We start from the raw sequence: 18,629 nt of genomic DNA on the forward strand, positions 1-18,629 counted from the left end.
GTCAGTGAAGTGACTTGAGGAGAGGGCTAATATGAGCATAGCGACACTGGCGGAATATAAGTCGTGCAGCAGAATTATGAACAGATTGAAGAGGAGAGAGATAGCTAAGTGGGAGACCTGTGAGAAGCAAGTTGCAATAGTCTAAGCAAGAGGTGATAAGAGTTTGGATAAGGGTTCTGGTAATTTGCTCAGAAAGAAAAGGGTGAATTTTGGTGATATTATAGAGAAAGAAATGACAGGTTTTAGCAGTCTGCTGAATATGTTCAGAGAACGAGAGAGAGGAGTTGAAGATGACCCCAAGGTTACTTCAACTTCAGCACATTACCTACTATTCCTAAAGATTCCTGCAATAAGATATGCTTCACTAGCACAAAAGCACTAGGGACATCGAATTGAAGTAAAAGTGCTTTATAACATTTACTAATAATTGACTTAGTGTGATCTAATATAGAACTAATCACTGTTTCTGTGCTGAAGGTTGAATGAAAACCTGATTGAAATAAATATAAAATATTATGAAATCAAGAAACCTTGTCAATTGCAGAGTAACTAATCCTTCCATAAGCTTTGCAAACAGGAATAAATGCAACCGATCTATAGTACATGTGCTGTATGATTTTTAACTGGGAATATTTATTTGAGTGTAGTGGTAATTTAAAAAGGCAAATAGCAAGTTCATGATTCACTGTTTTCTATTATTGTCATTTCTGACTAATGTCTTCTTTTATTTAGAATGTTTGTATCTCTGTTAAAGATGGAGTAAGGAATACAGTCCAGTTTGGAAAAGGTAGGATATTTGTCCTCTGAGACAGATTGGGTAAGAAGAATATGGTAGGATACGTTGTAAATAAATATTTAAAAATTTACCTTTTGTAGGTCTTCACAACCATCCTCACTGGCCTGGGTTTAAAATAGTTTAATTAAAAATTTAATTTTCCCTGAAGATCTAATGACAATATAGAAAACTAGATTTAGGTTTATGCAGACATGTCACCTTGGCTAATTCAAAAATTTAGCTAGGTTGACATACTACTTGACTTCCATATGTGCACTCATACAGTGGAATTAGAGGAGGGGATTTGATACATAAAAAGGAAAAATAATTTAAGGACACAACATTGTACAAATAGATGTGTTGTATCTGATGTATTTGTTTGATACATTTGTATCTCACATTATTCTGAACAAACTCAGGTTCAATGTGGCTTATAGTCAAGACACATATAATTTTAGACTCCTAAATAGATATTGATAGCGTCAAATATGAATTCTATTTAAATTATAGAGGAAAAGCCTCAATCCTGGCGTGTACTCCTTGTGTTGTATAACAACGTTAGGGAGCACCGCCCGATCATCACTGGCTCAAAAACCTCTATTAAGTAACCCACTTCTATTTTCTTATTTTAATCAAATTAAATTTCATGGGTACTTAGCTTGCTGCTAGAAAAATTCTGGGCAGTCTCACAAACAGAATACAGTCATATAAACCCCGTCCACGGCCCAACTCGGCCCAAGTTTCGCCTTCTTCCTCAGGGTCCGTGGGTCAATCGACTGTATTTCAATCGGCACTCAGCTCGCTTCTGCATTTGCAGGCTTACATAGTCTTGTTATGGCTTTGCCATTCAAGGATATTAGATATGATTAGTGATGTAAAAGTGTTAAATAGGGAAAGAAGAAAAGGTTTAGGTGGATAAATAAAAACGTTAAAGAAATTAGACTGTCGTTGCTGGGCGAGTTGGCGAGGTGATTTAGTAAGTTATGGGTTTGCTTTGTGAACCTTGTTGAAGTGATTTAGTAAGGTTATGGGTTTTCATTGTAAGCCTTGTTGAAGAGATGTGTCTTCAGAGATTTTCGAAAGTTGGTTATTTCTTTGATGGTTTTCAAAGTAGTAGGTAGTGCATTCCACAACTGCGTGCTCATGTAAGAGAAGGTAGGTGCATGCATGCATCAGCTTGTATTTTAGTCCTTTGCAGTTGGGGAAGTGTAGATTCAGAAATTTGCGTGATGATCTTTTGGCATTTCTGGGCGGTAAGTCCACAAGGTTTAGCATATAGGTTGGGACGTCTGCGTGGATGATTTTGTGGACAATCGTGTAGACCTTGAACGTGATGCGTTCCTTATGTGGGAGCCAATGAAGTTTCTCTCTTAGGGGTTTTGCACTTTCATATTTAGTTTTTCCAAATATGAGTCTGGCAGCGGTATTTTGGGCTGTTTGAAGTTTTTTGATGTTCTGTTCTTTGCATCCAGCGTACAGTGCATTGCAGTAGTCCAGGTGACTCAGTACCAATGATTGTACTAGGGAACGGAAGACGTATCTCGGGAAGAAAGGTTTTACTCTTTTGAGTTTCCACATGGATTGGAACATCTTTTTCGTTGTGTTCTTCACGTGGGCATCGAGTGTTAGGTTTTGATCGATGGTAACTCCAAGAATTTTCAGATTTTATGAGATGGAAAGGCAGCAGTATGGTGTGGTTATGGTGGTGAAGTTGTTTGTGTTATGTTGTGATGCGAGTACAAGACATTTTGTTTTTTCTGCGTTGAGTTTTAGTTGGAATGCATCCGCCCAGGAGTGCATGATTTGGAGGCTTTGGTTGATCTCGTTGGTGATTTCATTTAGGTCGTGTTTAAACGGGATATAAATCTTGACATCATCTGCATATATATAAGGGTTGAGGTTTTAATTGGCTAGTAATTTGGCTAACGGTATCATCATTAGGTTGATTTGGTAAGTAGTCATGCATATTTTAAAGGTGATCCTGGTGTTTATGGGAAGCCAGTTAAGTTTAACAAGAAAGGGGAAGCCTTCTCAAAGTGAGAAGCACTGCATAAAAGACGGGCAGCAGTATTTTGTGCTGTTTGTAGTTTTTTAAGGAGTGAGAGTTTAATACCAGCATATATGGCATTACAATAATCAAATTTGGATAGTACCAGAGATTGGGTGATAGTATGAAGTGTGGTGCTTGGGAAGAAAGGACACAACCTTTTTAACTTCCATACTGTAAAGAAGACACTTGAGACCACCTTTGAAACTTGAGCTTCGAATGATAAATGCTGGTCGATGGTGATGCCCAGGATTTTCATCGATTGATCTAAGGCATATCCTTCTGGATTCTCATAGCGAGCCTAGAGAGCTGCGCCAAAATCAGCGTGGATTCTATAACAAGGCGTGTAACTTAACATGCTAATGAGCACTGATAACAGCACTTAACAAGCAATAATGAGCACTAATTGGAACTGATTAGAATTTGTGCGCACAACTCGCTAAGCATATTCTGTAACAAAATGCACCAAAGTTCTAACATGCAGTTCAAAAGGAGTGTGTTTATGGGTGGGGAAATGGGCATTTTGTGAGCATTCTGAAATTTACGCACCTAGTGAATATGGCCCAGTGCACCTAAATCTACATGCCGGGATTTACGCCACATTTTCATTGGTGTAAATGGATGCGTGTAATTTTAGGCGCTAAGATATCAACTAAATGTAATCTATAATCGATGCCTAAATCTAGGCGCAGATTATAGAATATGCTTAATTGGCACTGATCTCAGAGCTGCTTTTTTTTTGGCATCATATGTATAGAATCTCCCCCATAATGTGTTGTCAATAATGAAGTTTTTTTAAGGAAATAGGTTAGGGGTTGGTAAGTATGAGGAATTTAGTCTTTTCCCAGTTTAATTTGAGTTTGAAACTGGGCACCCAAGATTCCATCAGATCAAAACTGTTTTTTGTTTTTTTTTCACTTTAAAATATTTTTTATTTTGCATAACTCCGTAACAAGAGCACATCTCGCTCACATTTGCCCACACAGGGGCTCATAAATACTTAACTACTATGCTACTACATCGAAAAAACCCATCTCATCACTGTACCCACTACAGCAAATAACAAGTGCATCCCAAAAACAACAACCACTGCCCATTTAAACCTTATACTCCTAAAATACATCAACCCCCTTCACTCTAACCATCACCAGCCCGTACTCGGCTTCAGAGCACCCCATGGTTCTTTGGGACACTCTCGCTCCCCCTCCCTCCCCCCTAACCCTCCCCCCTCCTATAAGATCCCATTAACCTAAATACTTGTCAGTTCTGTTGTAAGTGAACCCATCTTCTCCGAGGACAAGCAGGCTGCTTGTTCTCACTGATGGGTGACGTCCACGGCAGCCCCTCCAATCGGAAACTTCACTAGCAAAGTCCTTTGCTAGTCCTCGCGCGCACCGCGCGCACCGCGCATGCGCGGCCGTCTTCCCGCCCGAAACCGGCTCGAGCCGGCCAGTCTTCTTTTGTCCGCACTCGGTACGGTCGTTTTTTCGCCGTGTCGAGCCCCGGAAAGTCGACCTCGCGCGTCCAAAGTTTTTTTGAGCGTGTTTTTTCTTCGGAAAAGCTTTCTTCTAGTGCGGGAAGTGCTCCGGAAACCCTCCCCGGGTTTCGTGTCAATCCTCCCCGTACTTCCAGCTTTTTGCCCCGATAAGTTTTCTTTCGTCGTCGGGGTAGGCCTCTTTCGGCCTCGGTCGAGATTTTTCTCCCTCTAAATTTTGGTGCTTCAATTTTCGCCATTTCGGCTTTTGATTTCGCCGGCGTGATTTTTCCGCCCATGACATCGAAGCCTTCCAGCGGCTTCAAGAAGTGCACCCAGTGCGCCCGGGTTATCTCGCTCACTGATCGACACTCGTCGTGTCTTCAGTGTCTGGGGGCTGAGCACCGCCCTCAGAACTGCAGTCTGTGTTCCCTGCTTCAAAGGCGGACTCAGGTAGCGAGACTAGCCCAGTGGAACGTGTTGTTCTCGGGCTCTTCGTCGGCATCGGCACCGGGATCTTCGAGTGCATCGACGTCGTCAGCGTCCAGACCATCTTCCTCGGCCGCCCTTGCATCGAGGCATCGGGCCTCTGCATCGGCGCCGAGACATCGGATAGCTGCATCGACGTCGGTGGTACCGGGCCCTCGTCTCCTGATGTCGTCGGACGGTGGTGCATCGAGTGGAGTGCAGGTGAGGGCTGTCCATTCCCCTGCTGGTGGCGGTGAGCCCTCGGGTGGGTCTCCTCCTACCCTGAGGGCTCCTGCGGTACAGCCCCCCCGAGATCGACCCTCTTCGGTCTCGGCCCCGAGGAAGCGACGGATGGATTCTACGTCCTCCTCGTCGGTGCCGGGGAGCTCCGGTGACATGCTTCGGAAGAAATCGAAGAAGCATCGACACCGGTCTCCTCCCCATGTCGGCACCGAGAGCTCTGGGTCGCCGAGGGATTCGGCACCCAGCAGGCATCGGCACCGAGAGGACCGCTCACCCTCTGTTCAAGAGGTGTCGATGCGCTCCACTCTGGACAGCCCGGAACAGCCTCCTCGCCCGGAACAGGTTCTGACGTCGACGCCTGCATCGACCTCTCAGCCTTTTTCTGCAGCCACTCTGAACGAGAGCCTCCGGGCCGTTCTCCCAGAGATTCTGGGAGAGCTGTTGCGCCCTACCCCTCCGGTACCGGCGGTGCTTGCGCCTCCGGTACCGTCGAGCGTGGTGCCGGCTGGCCCATCGCCCAGGTTGAGGTCCCCGACGTCGGTACCGCGTGCGGTGCCGACCGCGGCCACCTCCCAGGAGGGCTCCCCGACTACGTCGGCGGAGGGAGCTTCGCCGATGCGGGCGAGGGAGTCTTCCTCTCGACGCCCCCGTCGTGGACGTGGTTCCACTGAGTCGAGCAGGGCGAGGTTGCAGACACAGGTTCGGGAACTTGTGTCTGACACCGAGGGTGAGGCCTCGTGGGAGGAAGAGGAAGACCCCAGATATTTCTCTGACGAGGAGTCTGAGGGTCTTCCGTCTGATCCCACTCCCTCTCCTGAAAGGCAGCTTTCTCCTCCTGAGAGCCTGTCTTTCGCTTCCTTTGTCCGGGAGATGTCTACGGCCATCCCCTTCCCGGTGGTTGTGGAGGACGAGCCCAGGGCTGAAATGTTTGAGCTCCTGGACTATCCTTCTCCACCTAAGGAAGCGTCCACTGTTCCCTTGCACCATGTCCTAAAAAAGACATTGCTTGCGAACTGGACAAAACCCTTAACTAATCCCCACATTCCCAAGAAGATCGAGTCCCAGTACCGGATCCATGGGGACCCAGAGCTGATGCGCACTCAGTTGCCTCATGACTCTGGAGTTGTGGATTTGGCCCTAAAGAAGGCTAAGAGTTCTAGGGAACATGCTTCGGCGCCCCCGGGCAAGGACGCTAGAACCTTAGACTCCTTTGGGAGGAAGGCCTACCATTCCTCTATGCTCGTGTCCAAGATCCAGTCTTACCAGCTCTACACGAGCATACACATGCGGAACAATGTGCGGCAGTTGGCGGGCTTGGTTGATGCTCTTCCCCCCGAGCAAGCCAAGCCTTTTCAGGAGGTGGTCAGGCAGCTGAAGGCGTGCAGAAAATTCCTGGCCAGAGGAGTTTATGACACTTTTGATGTTGCGTCCAGGGCCGCTGCTCAAGGTGTGGTGATGCGCAGGCTCTCATGGCTGCGTGCCGCCGACCTGGAGAATAGACTCCAGCAGCGGATTGCGGACTCGCCTTGCCGTGCGGACAATATTTTTGGCGAAAAAGTCGAACAGGTGGTAGAGTCTGTCCACCAGCGGGACACCGCATTCGACAAATTCGCCCGCCGGCAGCCTTCAGCCTCTACCTCTACAGGTAGACGATTTTTCGGGGGAAGGAAGACTGTTCCCTACTCTTCTGGCAAGCGTAGGTACAATCCTCCTTCCCGACAGCCTGCGGCCCAGGCTAAGCCCCAGCGCGCTCGCTCTCGTCAGCAGCGTGCGACTCAGCAAGGCCCCGCGGCTCCCCAGCAAAAGCAAGGGGCGAGCTTTTGACTGGCTCCAGCAGAGCATAGCCGACATCCAAGTGTCCGTGCCGGGCGACCTGCCAGTCGGAGGGAGGTTGAAAGCTTTTCACCAAAGGTGGCCTCTCATAACCTCCGATCAGTGGGTTCAGCAAATAGTCCGGCAGGGATACACCCTCAATTTGACATCAAAACCTCCAAATTGTCCACCGGGAGCTCAGTCTTACAGCTTCCAACACAAGCAGGTACTTGCAGAGGAACTCTCCGCCCTTCTCGGCGCCAATGCGGTCGAGCCCGTGCCATCCGGGCAAGAAGGGCTGGGATTCTATTCCAGGTACTTCCTTGTGGAAAAGAAAACAGGGGGGATGCGTCCCATCCTAGACCTAAGGGCCCTGAACAAATATCTCGAAAAAGAAAAGTTCAGGATGCTTTCCCTGGGCACCCTTCTCCCCATGATTCAGCAAAACGATTGGCTATGCTCTCTGGACTTGAAGGATGCCTACACACACATCCCGATACTGCCAGCTCACAGACAGTATCTGCGATTTCAGGTGGGCACACGCCACTTCCAGTACTGTGTGCTACCCTTTGGGCTCGCCTCTGCGCCCAGGGTGTTCACAAAGTGCCTAGCTGTGGTAGCAGCGGCACTCCGCAGGCTGGGAGTGCACGTGTTCCCATATCTCGACGATTGGCTGGTAAAGAACACATCAGAGGCAGGAGCCCTGCAGTCCATGCGGATGACTATTCGCCTACTGGAACTACTGGGGTTTGTGATAAATTATCCAAAGTCCCACCTTCTCCCAGCGCAGAGACTCGAATTCATAGGAGCTCTGCTGGATTCTCGGACGGCTCGCGCCTATCTCCCAGAGACGAGAGCCAACAACTTGTTGTCCCTCGTCTCGCGGGTGCGAGCGTCCCAGCAGATCACAGCTCGGCAGATGTTGAGATTGCTGGGCCACATGGCCTCCACAGTTCATGTGACTCCCATGGCCCGCCTTCACATGAGATCTGCTCAATGGACCCTGGCCTCTCAGTGGTATCAGGCCGCAGGAGGTCTAGAGGACGTGATCCACCTGTCCACAAGTTTTCTCGACTCCCTGTATTGGTGGACGATTTGCTCCAATTTGACTCTGGGACGTCCCTTCCAAATTCCTCAGCCACAAAAAGTGCTGACCACGGATGCGTCCCTCCTGGGATGGGGAGCTCATGTCGATGGGCTCCACACCCAAGGAAGCTGGTCCCTCCAGGAACGCGATCTGCAGATCAATCTTCTGGAGTTACGAGCGATCTGGAACGCTCTGAAGGCTTTCAGAGATCGGCTGTCCCACCAAATTATCCAAATTCAGACAGACAACCAGGTTGCCATGTACTATGTCAACAAGCAGGGGGGCACCGGATCTCGCCCCCTGTGTCAGGAAGCCGTCAGCATGTGGCTCTGGGCTCGCCGTCAAGGCATGGTGCTCCAAGCCACATATCTGGCAGGCGTAAACAACAGTCTGGCCGACAGGTTGAGCAGGATTATGCAACCTCACGAGTGGTCGCTCAACTCCCGAGTGGTGCGTCAGGTCTTCCAAGCGTGGGGCACCCCCTTGGTAGATCTCTTCGCATCTCGAGTGAACCACAAAGTCCCTCAGTTCTGTTCCAGGCTTCAGGCCCACGGCAGACTGGCATCGGATGCCTTCCTCCTGGATTGGGGGGAGGGCCTGCTGTATGCTTATCCTCCTATCCCTCTGGTGGGGAAGACTTTGTTGAAACTCAAGCAAGACCGAGGCACCATGATTCTGATTGCTCCCTTTTGGCCGCGTCAGATCTGGTTCCCTCTTCTTCTGGAGTTGTCCTCCGAAGAACCGTGGAGATTGGAGTGTTTTCCGACCCTCATCACACAGGACGAAGGGGCGCTTCTGCATCCCAACCTCCAGTCGCTGGCTCTTACGGCCTGGATGTTGAGGGCGTAGACTTTGCCTCTTTGGGTCTGTCAGAGGGTGTCTCCCGCATCTTGCTTGCTTCCAGGAAAGATTCCACTAAGAGGAGTTACTTCTTCCATTGGAGGAGGTTTGCCGTCTGGTGTGACAGCAAGGCCTTAGATCCTCGCTCTTGTCCTACACAGACCCTGCTTGATTACCTTCTGCACTTGTCTGAGTCTGGTCTCAAGACCAACTCCGTAAGGGTTCACCTTAGTGCGATTAGTGCATACCATTACCGTGTGGAAGGTAAGCCGATCTCAGGACAGCCTTTAGTTGTTCGCTTCATGAGAGGTTTGCTTTTGTCAAAGCCCCCTGTCAAGCCTCCTACAGTGTCATGGGATCTCAATGTCGTTCTCACCCAGCTGATGAAACCTCCTTTTGAGCCACTGAATTCCTGCCATCCGAAGTACTTGACCTGGAAGGTCATTTTCTTGGTGGCAGTTACTTCGGCTCGTAGAGTCAGTGAGCTTCAGGCCCTGGTAGCCCAGGCCCCTTACACCAAATTTCATCACAACAGAGTAGTCCTCCGCACTCACCCTAAGTTTCTGCCAAAGGTCGTGTCGGAGTTCCATCTGAACCAGTCAATTGTCTTGCCAACATTCTTTCCCCGTCCTCATTCCTGCCCTGCTGAGCGTCAGCTGCACACATTGGACTGTAAGAGAGCATTGGCCTTCTATCTGGAGCGGACACAGCCCCACAGACAGTCCGCCCAATTGTTTGTTTCTTTTGATCCCAATAGGAGGGGAGTGGCTGTAGGAAAACGCACCATATCCAATTGGCTAGCAGATTGCATTTCCTTCACTTACGCCCAGGCGGGGCTGGCTCTTGAGGGTCATGTCACGGCTCATAATGTTCGAGCCATGGCTGCGTCGGTAGCCCACTTGAAGTCAGCCTCCATTGAAGAAATTTGCAAAGCTGCGACGTGGTCATCTGTCCACACATTCACATCTCATTACTGCCTGCAGCAGGATACCCGACGCGACAGTCGGTTCGGGCAGTCAGTTCTTCAGAACCTGTTTGGGCTTTAGGATCCAACTCCACCCCCCGAGGGCCCTGTTTGTTCTGTTCCAGGCTACACTCTCAGTTAGTTGGTAAATTTTTTAGGTCAATCTCAGTTATGTCCTCGCCGTTGCGAGGCCCAATTGACCATGGTTGTTGTTTTGAGTGAGCCTGGGGGCTAGGGATACCCCATCAGTGAGAACAAGCAGCCTGCTTGTCCTCGGAGAAAGCGAATGCTACATACCTGTAGAAGGTATTCTCCGAGGACAGCAGGCTGATTGTTCTCACAAACCCGCCCGCCTCCCCTTTGGAGTTGTGTCTTCCCTTGAAGTGTATTGTCTTGCTACATACTGGACTGGCCGGCTCGAGCCGGTTTCGGGCGGGAAGACGGCCGCGCATGCGCGGTGCGCGCGAGGACTAGCAAAGGACTTTGCTAGTGAAGTTTCCGATTGGAGGGGCTGCCGTGGACGTCACCCATCAGTGAGAACAATCAGCCTGCTGTCCTCGGAGAATACCTTCTACAGGTATGTAGCATTCGCTTTCCCTTATGTCGCCCTAACCCCTCCCTGTGGTAGGCCGTTGGTCTCTCCATTTGTATTAACTAACCCAATTTACATTTCCAGTCAGTCAATGTCGGAGAATCTATCCTCTTCCAATACTGTGCTATGAGGCACTTAGCTGCTGCCAGCCCCCAGCGCAACAATTTCCTTTCCTCCCAAGTTTCCCTCTCATTGTATAAACCCAACAGACACGCCAAAGGACTGCACACCAGGGATGATCCAATTAACTTCACTAATGCTTTCATAACATCTTGCCAAAAAGGGACCACCCTGGGGCATGACCACCATATATGCATAAATGAACCTCTTTGTGAACCACACCTCCAACACAAATCCGAAGCACCGGGGTATATCCTCTTCAATCTCTCTGGTGTGTAATACTATCGGAATAAAATTTTACATGCATTTTCCTGCACCAACACACATACCGAAGCTTTCCGCACCTCCCCACAAATAACGTCCCACTCCTGATCAGAAAAGCGGTAACTTAAATCCTCCTCCCAAGCTCCCTGAAACCCAAATGTCCTAGGATCATGCCCCCTCAAAAATTTATATATCACTGATATTGGTCTGGGAACCATCTTCAACAAAAGCCACAGATTTTCCAAACTCTCCCTCTCCTGTGGACTCCCCCACCCCAACCCAATTTCCCCACAAAGTGTTGAATCTGTATATAGGGAAAATTGTCTCCCCCTGATAAACTATACATGAAACACAACTTTTCAAAACTCATCACCCTCCCTCCTTGCAACACCGCCCGGAAATTCACAATGCCCACTTGCTCCCACCGCACAAAACTAGCATTTTCTCTCCCTGCCCCAAACCTTGGCTCCCATCTCAAGGGCGCCAATGTCAACACCCCATCAAACTGCCCCCATTTCCTCCTCACTCCTCGATCAGATGCCTCACATATGGATTCTGTATCCCAGCCAAGATCACTCCCACTCCTTCAGTAGTCCATAAATAAGAGCTCATCGGCCTGTGCAGGCTAAATGATTGCTGCAACTGACTAGCAGGTTTAGTTATCCCCCTCTCCCAATCCATAATCATCCTCAATTGGACTGCTATATAGTACCACTCAAAATTGGGTACTGCTCTTCCCCCCGTCTCAGGGGCACCCCATAGCACACGCCCAGCCAAACATGGATGCCTACCCCCCCATATAAACTGTGTCACCAGACCCTGCAATTGCTTGAATATCCGTTTCGGAACCACTACTGGTAGCGCCTGAAACAAAAATAACAATCTAGGCAGTACATTCATTTTCACCACTGCCATACGCCCCCACCACGACAGCCACAATCCCTTCCATCGAGACAACTCTCCCCGAATTTGATCTGTTATCTTCCCATAATTAAGACTATACACCCTACCCAAGTCCCTAGGAATCTGAATCCCCAGGTACCTAATATGATCCTTGGCCCACTTAAACGCAAACAGTTCTCTCAATCTACTGGTTTCCCCTTGTTGCAAAGAAATCCCCAATAATTCACTCTTATTTATTTGTTGCATTTGTATCCCATATTTTCCCACCTATTTGCAGGCTCAGTGTGGCTTACATCGTACCGGAGGTGCGTTTGCAGTCTCCGGTGTTTACAAATACAGAGTGATGTTGAGATGAGATAAAGTTCATGTGGGACAGCCACATAAGTTCGTTGAACAGTGGGAGAGTTGTGTTTTGCGCATTTTGAATTCTAGTGTTATTGTGTTGCAGAGTTCTTGTCCATATTAACTCTTAAGCCCATGTACCGTTCAAATTCCTTAAAAACCTCCAAGACCACAGGTAGTGTCCGTGCAGGATCCACCACATAAAGTAATACATCATCCGCAAATAACGCGATCCGATGTTCTATCCCCCCAACTTTAATACCCTAAAAATCTGGATGCTGCCATATCAATACTGCCAATGGCTCCATGTACAGGGCAAAAAGGACTGGCGACAAGGGACATCCCTGCCTTGTCCCTCTACCTATTGGGAAGAAGGAAGTATATCCCCCATTGATGTTAAGACGCGCCCTCGGTGCTGCATACAAAGCTGTCAGCCTCACCCCAAAATTATCTCCCAAGCCCATGCAACCCATCACTGCACACAAAAACCCCCAACTCACCCGGTCAAAAGCCTTCTCTGCGTCTATAGCCAACAATGCCGTCTAGCCCGGGATCTTTGTACCTCCCATATCAAATGAAGAGTTTGCCTAATATTATCCCCTACTTGTCTCTTCGGAATAAATCCTGATTGGTCGATATGGACCAATTTTGGCAACACCCTAGCCAGGACCTTAGCCACTATCTTTGCATCCATATTCAGGAGTGAAATAGGTCTATAGGCACCACAAACTACCGGATCTTTCCCAGGCTTAGGCAACACCGTTATCCCAGCCTCAGACATAAATACCGGGAGCCCCTTACCCTCCAAAGCCCCATTCCCCACTCTCACCAAGAGCTCACCCATCTCCCCCACAAAGCATTTATAAAACCTTGCCGAATATCCATCTAGGCCAGGCGCCTTACCATTAGGGAGTCTTTTTATCACCCCTTGAACTTCCCCTAATGTGATGGGCTCCCCCAGCTGAGCCCTTTCAGATTCATCCAAAAACCGAGTCATATCTGCCATCTGTGGTTCTCCAGACGTTTGTGATAATATTCCACAAAGCAATTTCCTATATCTAAATCAGTATAATGCCATCCTCCACTCTCATCCCTCAACTTCTGAATAAGGGAGCATCCTCTTCTCGCACGCAGATAATGGGCCAGCATTGCACTAGATTTGTTGGCAAATTCAAAATATTGGTGCTTGAGCTTAATTCTCATAAAATCCACCTCTGCCATCTGTAGTTGTGCTAGTTCCCCTCTCACTTGTTTTAGTTCTGCCCATACCTGCAGTGTAGGATTCCTTTTGTGCCTCTGTTCTAGATATAATAACCAAAAATAATATTCACCAGATGTATTTATGAACATTTTGGTCTGAGATCAAGGCTAATTTCCATAGTTTGTAAACCCTGAAAACCAGATCTGTTGAAAATCCCTGATCTCATCCATTCTCCTGCTTCTAGGAAGGATTCAGTCATGCATTTATCATCCTAGACAAATTAGCTATTTTTAGGCAACTGTCTTCGATGTAATTTTCAGCCACAAATAAACAGCTAGATTATAGCTGAAAATTAGTCCAGATTAATTAAAACAGTTGGCTGCTGTGAGTGGCTCATTGAAGATTTACCCAAGGATTTACCCCCTAAATTAGGCTGATTTGTTTTTATTTGTTTCTGGGTCGTCATTTTCAAAATACCTAACAAAAACAAACCCAGACTCATTCCTTGCCTCTCCCTGAACTGTGATTTCAGTAGACCCTTCGCAGACTCGTACTTCCCCACCAACCTACATGCTCCCACCAGTAGGCAGTCCCAGTATTGAGTTCAAAATTATATAAGTACATAAGTATTGCCATACTGAGAAAGACCAAAGGTCCATCAAGCCCAGCATCCTGTTTCCAACAGTGGCCAATCCTGGTCACAAATACCTGGCAAGATCCCAAAAAGTACAAAACATTTTATACTGCTTATCACAGAAATAGTGGATTTTCCCCAAGTCCATTTAATAACGGTCTATGGACTTTTCCTTTAGGAAGCCGTCCAAACCTTTTTTAAACTCCGTTAAGCTAACTGCCTTTACCACATTCTCTGGCAACAAATTCCAGAGTTTAATTACACGTTGAGTGAAGAAACATTTTCTCCGATTCGTTTTAAATTTACTACATTGTAGCTTCATCGCATGCCTCCTAGTCCTAGTATTTTTGGAAAGTGTGAACAGACGCTTCACATCTACCCGTTCAACTCCACTCATTATTTTATAGACCTCTATCATATTTCCCCTCAGCCGCCTTTTCTCCAAGCTGAAGAGCCCTAGCCGCTTTAGCCTTTCCTCATAGGGAAGTCGTCCCATCCCCTTTATCATTTTCATCGTCCTTCTCTGCACCTTTTCTAATTCCACTATATCTTTTTTGAGATGTGGCGACCAGAATTGAACACAATATTCGAGGTGCGGTCACACCATGGAGCAATACAAAGGCATTATAACATCCTCATTTTTGTTTTCCATTCCTTGCTTTCTTAGCCGCAGCAGCACACTGAGCAGAAGGTTTCAACGTATCATCAACGACAACACCTAGATCCCTTTCTTGGTCCGTGACTCCTAACGTGGAACCTTGCATGGCGTAACTATAATTTGGGTTCCTTTTTCCCACATGCATCACTTTGCACTTGCTCACATTAAACGTCATCTGCAATTTAGACGCCCAGTCTCCCAGTCTCGTAAGGTCCTCTTGTAATTTTTCACAATCCTCCCGCGATTTAATGACTTTGAATAACTTTGTGTCATCAGCAAATTTAATTACCTCACTAGTTCCTCCCATCTCTAGGTCATTTATAAATATGTTAAAAAGCAGCGGTCCCAGCACAGAGCCCTGGGGAACCCCACTAACTACCCTTCTCCATTGAGAATACTGACCATTTAGCCCTACTCTCTGTTTTCTATCTTTTAACCAGTTTTTAATCCACAATAGGACACTACCTCCTATCCCATGACTCTGCAATTTCCTCTGTGGTCTTTCATGAGGTACTTTGTCAAACGCCTTCTGAAAATCCAGATACACAATATCAACCGGCTCACCTTTATCCACATGTTTGTTCACCCCTTCAAAGAAATGTAGTAGATTGGTGAGGCAAGATTTCCCTTCACTAAAGCCATGTTGACTTTGTCTCATTAATCCAAGCTTTTGAATATGCTCTGTAATTTTGTTCTTAATAATAGTCTCTACCATTTTGCCCGGCACCGACGTCAGACTCACCGGTCTATAATTTTCCGGATCTCCTCTGGAACCTTTTTTTAAAAATGCTAATTGGTTGTCCAGTGAGTTGGTGTTCATGGTTTATGGTAGGAGGGAGGGTAGTGCTGGCTTGGGGAGGGGAGAAATGAAAAATCATGGTTCAAATGTGGGGTTGTTTTTGGCTCACAGGTTATGAGAGAGGGAAAGACATTGGAACTGTGGGTTCCACACATATCCAGATAAATTTCAGGGCAGCAATTTGTGTGCCTTCATGTAGCAGCTGAACTTAGTCCTTTCTGCCCTGATTATGGGAGTGCTTGCTAGGCCTTCAATTTTGTGAATCACTAACTTTAGTTTCCTAGTGAAACCAGGGGGATAAGTTTTAACTTATCCCCGCTCAGTTTTCAAAGGGGCTAATCCAGCCTCTGAACCTCTGAAGCAAGGCAACTTGACCCAGTAAAAATGGATCAGTTTATATCAGTGGGGCAATAGGAGTGATTCGTCCTGGGTGCAGGCAAGAAGGGGTTGCGTTCCACTTTGGACTTAGCCCCCCCTCTTTGAAAAGATAGAATGGTCTAGATACAAGGAAGGAGAGGCAGGGTAGAGCTGGGGCTGGTGAGGAGATGAGAGGCAGTGGAGGGTAGATGAGGACTGGAAAGAGTGAGTACAGAAGAAGGGAATGGGGGGGACTAAGAGAATGGATGAGGGATAGAAGGGGGGGATGGGAGACTGGGAAAGAAGAAAGAGGTGGCAATGAGATTTCTGGAGAGGTTGATGAGAAAATGCATTGCTCTTTCTCTTTTACCAGTATTCAGTTTTTGTCTGCATGTTTTTTGTGGTCCCTTATTTTGTATCAGGTGAGGGTCTGTCCATGTTTTGTATGTGCAACTGAGGTAAAGGATTCTGCTAGTATGTAGTGTCAGTGTAGGAATCTGTAACAGTCCAGCTTGTTCCAGTTTCACCGTAGCAGTAATGTTGGTGCTCTAGGGCCCAGTGTAATATTTAAGGCACTGCCTTTTCATAGGTAGGCTAGGGCTGTTATGGTTTAGTAAACTTGCTATATATGTTTTGAGTGTATTTTTGCAGGGTTTTGTGTTATTTTGTAAAGTGTATGTCCCTATTTGAAAGCAGGCCCTTCACATCCAAAATAAATATGCATTGGTGTGTGGTCATAAGTCATCTTTAAGTACAGGACTAGTGGTCTCCATAGTCTGTCGAGTCACCATACAAACAAAAATCCATCTGATTTAAACAAAGTGTTTGACAGTGGAAGGAGTGTGTGCCATAAGTACATAAATAATGCCACACTGGGAAAAGACCAAGGGTCCATCGAGCCCAGCATCCTGTCACGACAGCGACCAATCCAGGCCAAGGCACCTGGCGAGCTTCCCAAACGTACAAACATTCTATACATGTTATTCCTGGAATTGTGGATTTTTCCTAAGTCCATTTAGTAGTGGTTTATGGACTTGTTCTTTAGGAAACCGTCTAACCCCTTTTAAAACTCTGCTAAGCTAACCGCCTTCACCACGTTCTCCGGCAATGAATTCCAGAGTTTAATTATGTGTTGGGTGAAGAAAAATTTTCTCCGATTTGTTTTAAATTTACTACACTAGTTTCATCGCATGCCCCCTAGTCCTAGTATTTTTGGAAAGCGTGAACAGACGCTTCACATCCACCTGTTCCACTCCACTCATTACTTTATATACTTCTATCATGTCTCCTGAGCTATTATAATATTATAATCACTGATCATGTGCATGGAGTGCTGGTGTTGGCGGTTAAAAACATGTAGCTGACTTCCCCTCTGCTAAGATGGCACAGTGGAGGGGGGAGGGTGTGCTCAACAAAAATATCTTCTGTTGGTGAGGCTTGGGCATTCCCACCAGCCAAGGCATTTTAACATATGGGGGGGGGGGGGGGGGAAAGCAGAGGGAAATCTTTTGTTGTTCTAATGGGGGGGGGGGGGTGTTAAAAGCTAGTTATACCACTGCTTAATATCATAAAAACACAAATTTAAACATGTTAACAAGAAATTAAGTTGAAATCCATGCGAAAATAAACATCTAAAATGTTTAAAAATTGAAGTAAAACCAGAATTCTTACTAAACTCATTGTTTAGAATAGCTCAGTCCCATATCTCTATTTGCAGGTTTAACAGTAAGGGGGTTGTTTACTAATGGTTTGTGTACACTAAGGGGTAAATTCTATAAATGGTGTCTTACAATCCGTGCCGAAAAACCACACGATTAGTGTGATTCTATAAACTATACCTAAAGGTTTAGGTATAGTTTACAGAATATGCTCACGTACCGTGCTTGCACCTAAAATGTAGGTGCATACATTTAGACCACCGAAAACCAAACCTAAATACCTGCGACTAAGTTAGGTGTAGATTAGCTGTATTCTATAATAGTACACACAGTTTTTTGAAATGCCCACGATCTGCTCATTTCACACCCATTGCCATGCCCCCTTTTTGGCAGTGTGCATTAGAATTTATGTAAACTGTGTTGTAGAATACACCTAGAAGGCTGTGTGTTTAAATTCTAATTTAAGCCAATTAGTGCTGCTAATTGTTAAGTACCAATTAAAAGCGCTGATTAGCTCATTCATCTAAGTTGTGCACGCAGTTTGGCAATGCAACCAAATTAACAACTTAAGGCACCATATGTAAAATTTTGGGGAAAGTGTCTTCCTTTTCTGCCATTATTATGATATTGTATATAGTGTAGTCGGTGCTAGTACATGTAATTTGTTTCTGAACTGTTTATATCTGCCTTGTTTAGTGCTTCTATTTGGAATAAGTATATCCTCTTTTTTTCACAGAAAAGTAAGTGGTTGAAACAATGTTCAGTTAATAATTGCCATTACTGTCTCAATCTTCTTTAGATATATATGTATACCTAAAGCATCCTCCTCCAGAATTCCTCCCAAAAGTAACTTTGATTACTATGTCTGGGTTAACTGGTCTGCTTTTAGCAAGAAAAGGTGAGAATTGTATTATTTTCTCTATTTGTAGTAAATGATATTAAGTTGAATATCATTTCTTAAAAAGAAGCAGTTCACAGTTTATGGCTAATTTTGTTTTGATTTATTGACAAATAAATTTGAAACATTTTGTGACATTTTCTATGCCATGTGGAAGTAGTGGACAGTCCATTTTATATATTCTGAATGCTTCAGGAAAGATATGAACAACATCCAACTGTCAACAAAAAAGAGTTTTCCACTGTAGATAGTAGGAATGCTTTTTATCAATAATTTTGCTTACAATTGTGCTGGGTTGCATTTTATTTATTTTTTTATCTTTTTAAAAACTCAAAATATTTTGGGTCTATTTTACCAAGACTTTTTTCCTGTTTCATGTCTGTGAGAAAAATGTGTGTTAAATAGGCTCTTTCATGTGCTTCGAATTGTAAAATATGCTATTTATTTTTTAAGTGGTATTTTAGCTTAAATCACAGGTGAATAGAGGCATTGA

The 18,629-nt window shown here is 46.1% G+C and overlaps 1 protein-coding gene across 2 annotated transcripts in view; it reads left to right on the plus strand.

Annotated features, from left to right (window-relative positions):
• APOOL (apolipoprotein O like) overlaps window positions 1-18,629 on the plus strand; it is a 113,267-nt gene that overhangs the window by 57,446 nt on the left and 37,192 nt on the right. For both annotated transcript variants that reach the window (XM_030209127.1, XM_030209126.1), the window contains exons 4-5: window positions 733-787; window positions 18,038-18,136. In XM_030209127.1, coding sequence (XP_030064987.1) covers window positions 733-787; window positions 18,038-18,136 — 154 coding nt within the window. The remainder of the gene's footprint in view (window positions 1-732; window positions 788-18,037; window positions 18,137-18,629) is intronic.

The sequence above is a fragment of the Microcaecilia unicolor genome, chromosome 7, assembly GCF_901765095.1.
Source record: "Microcaecilia unicolor chromosome 7, aMicUni1.1, whole genome shotgun sequence".
NCBI classification, from domain to species: domain Eukaryota; kingdom Metazoa; phylum Chordata; class Amphibia; order Gymnophiona; family Siphonopidae; genus Microcaecilia; species Microcaecilia unicolor.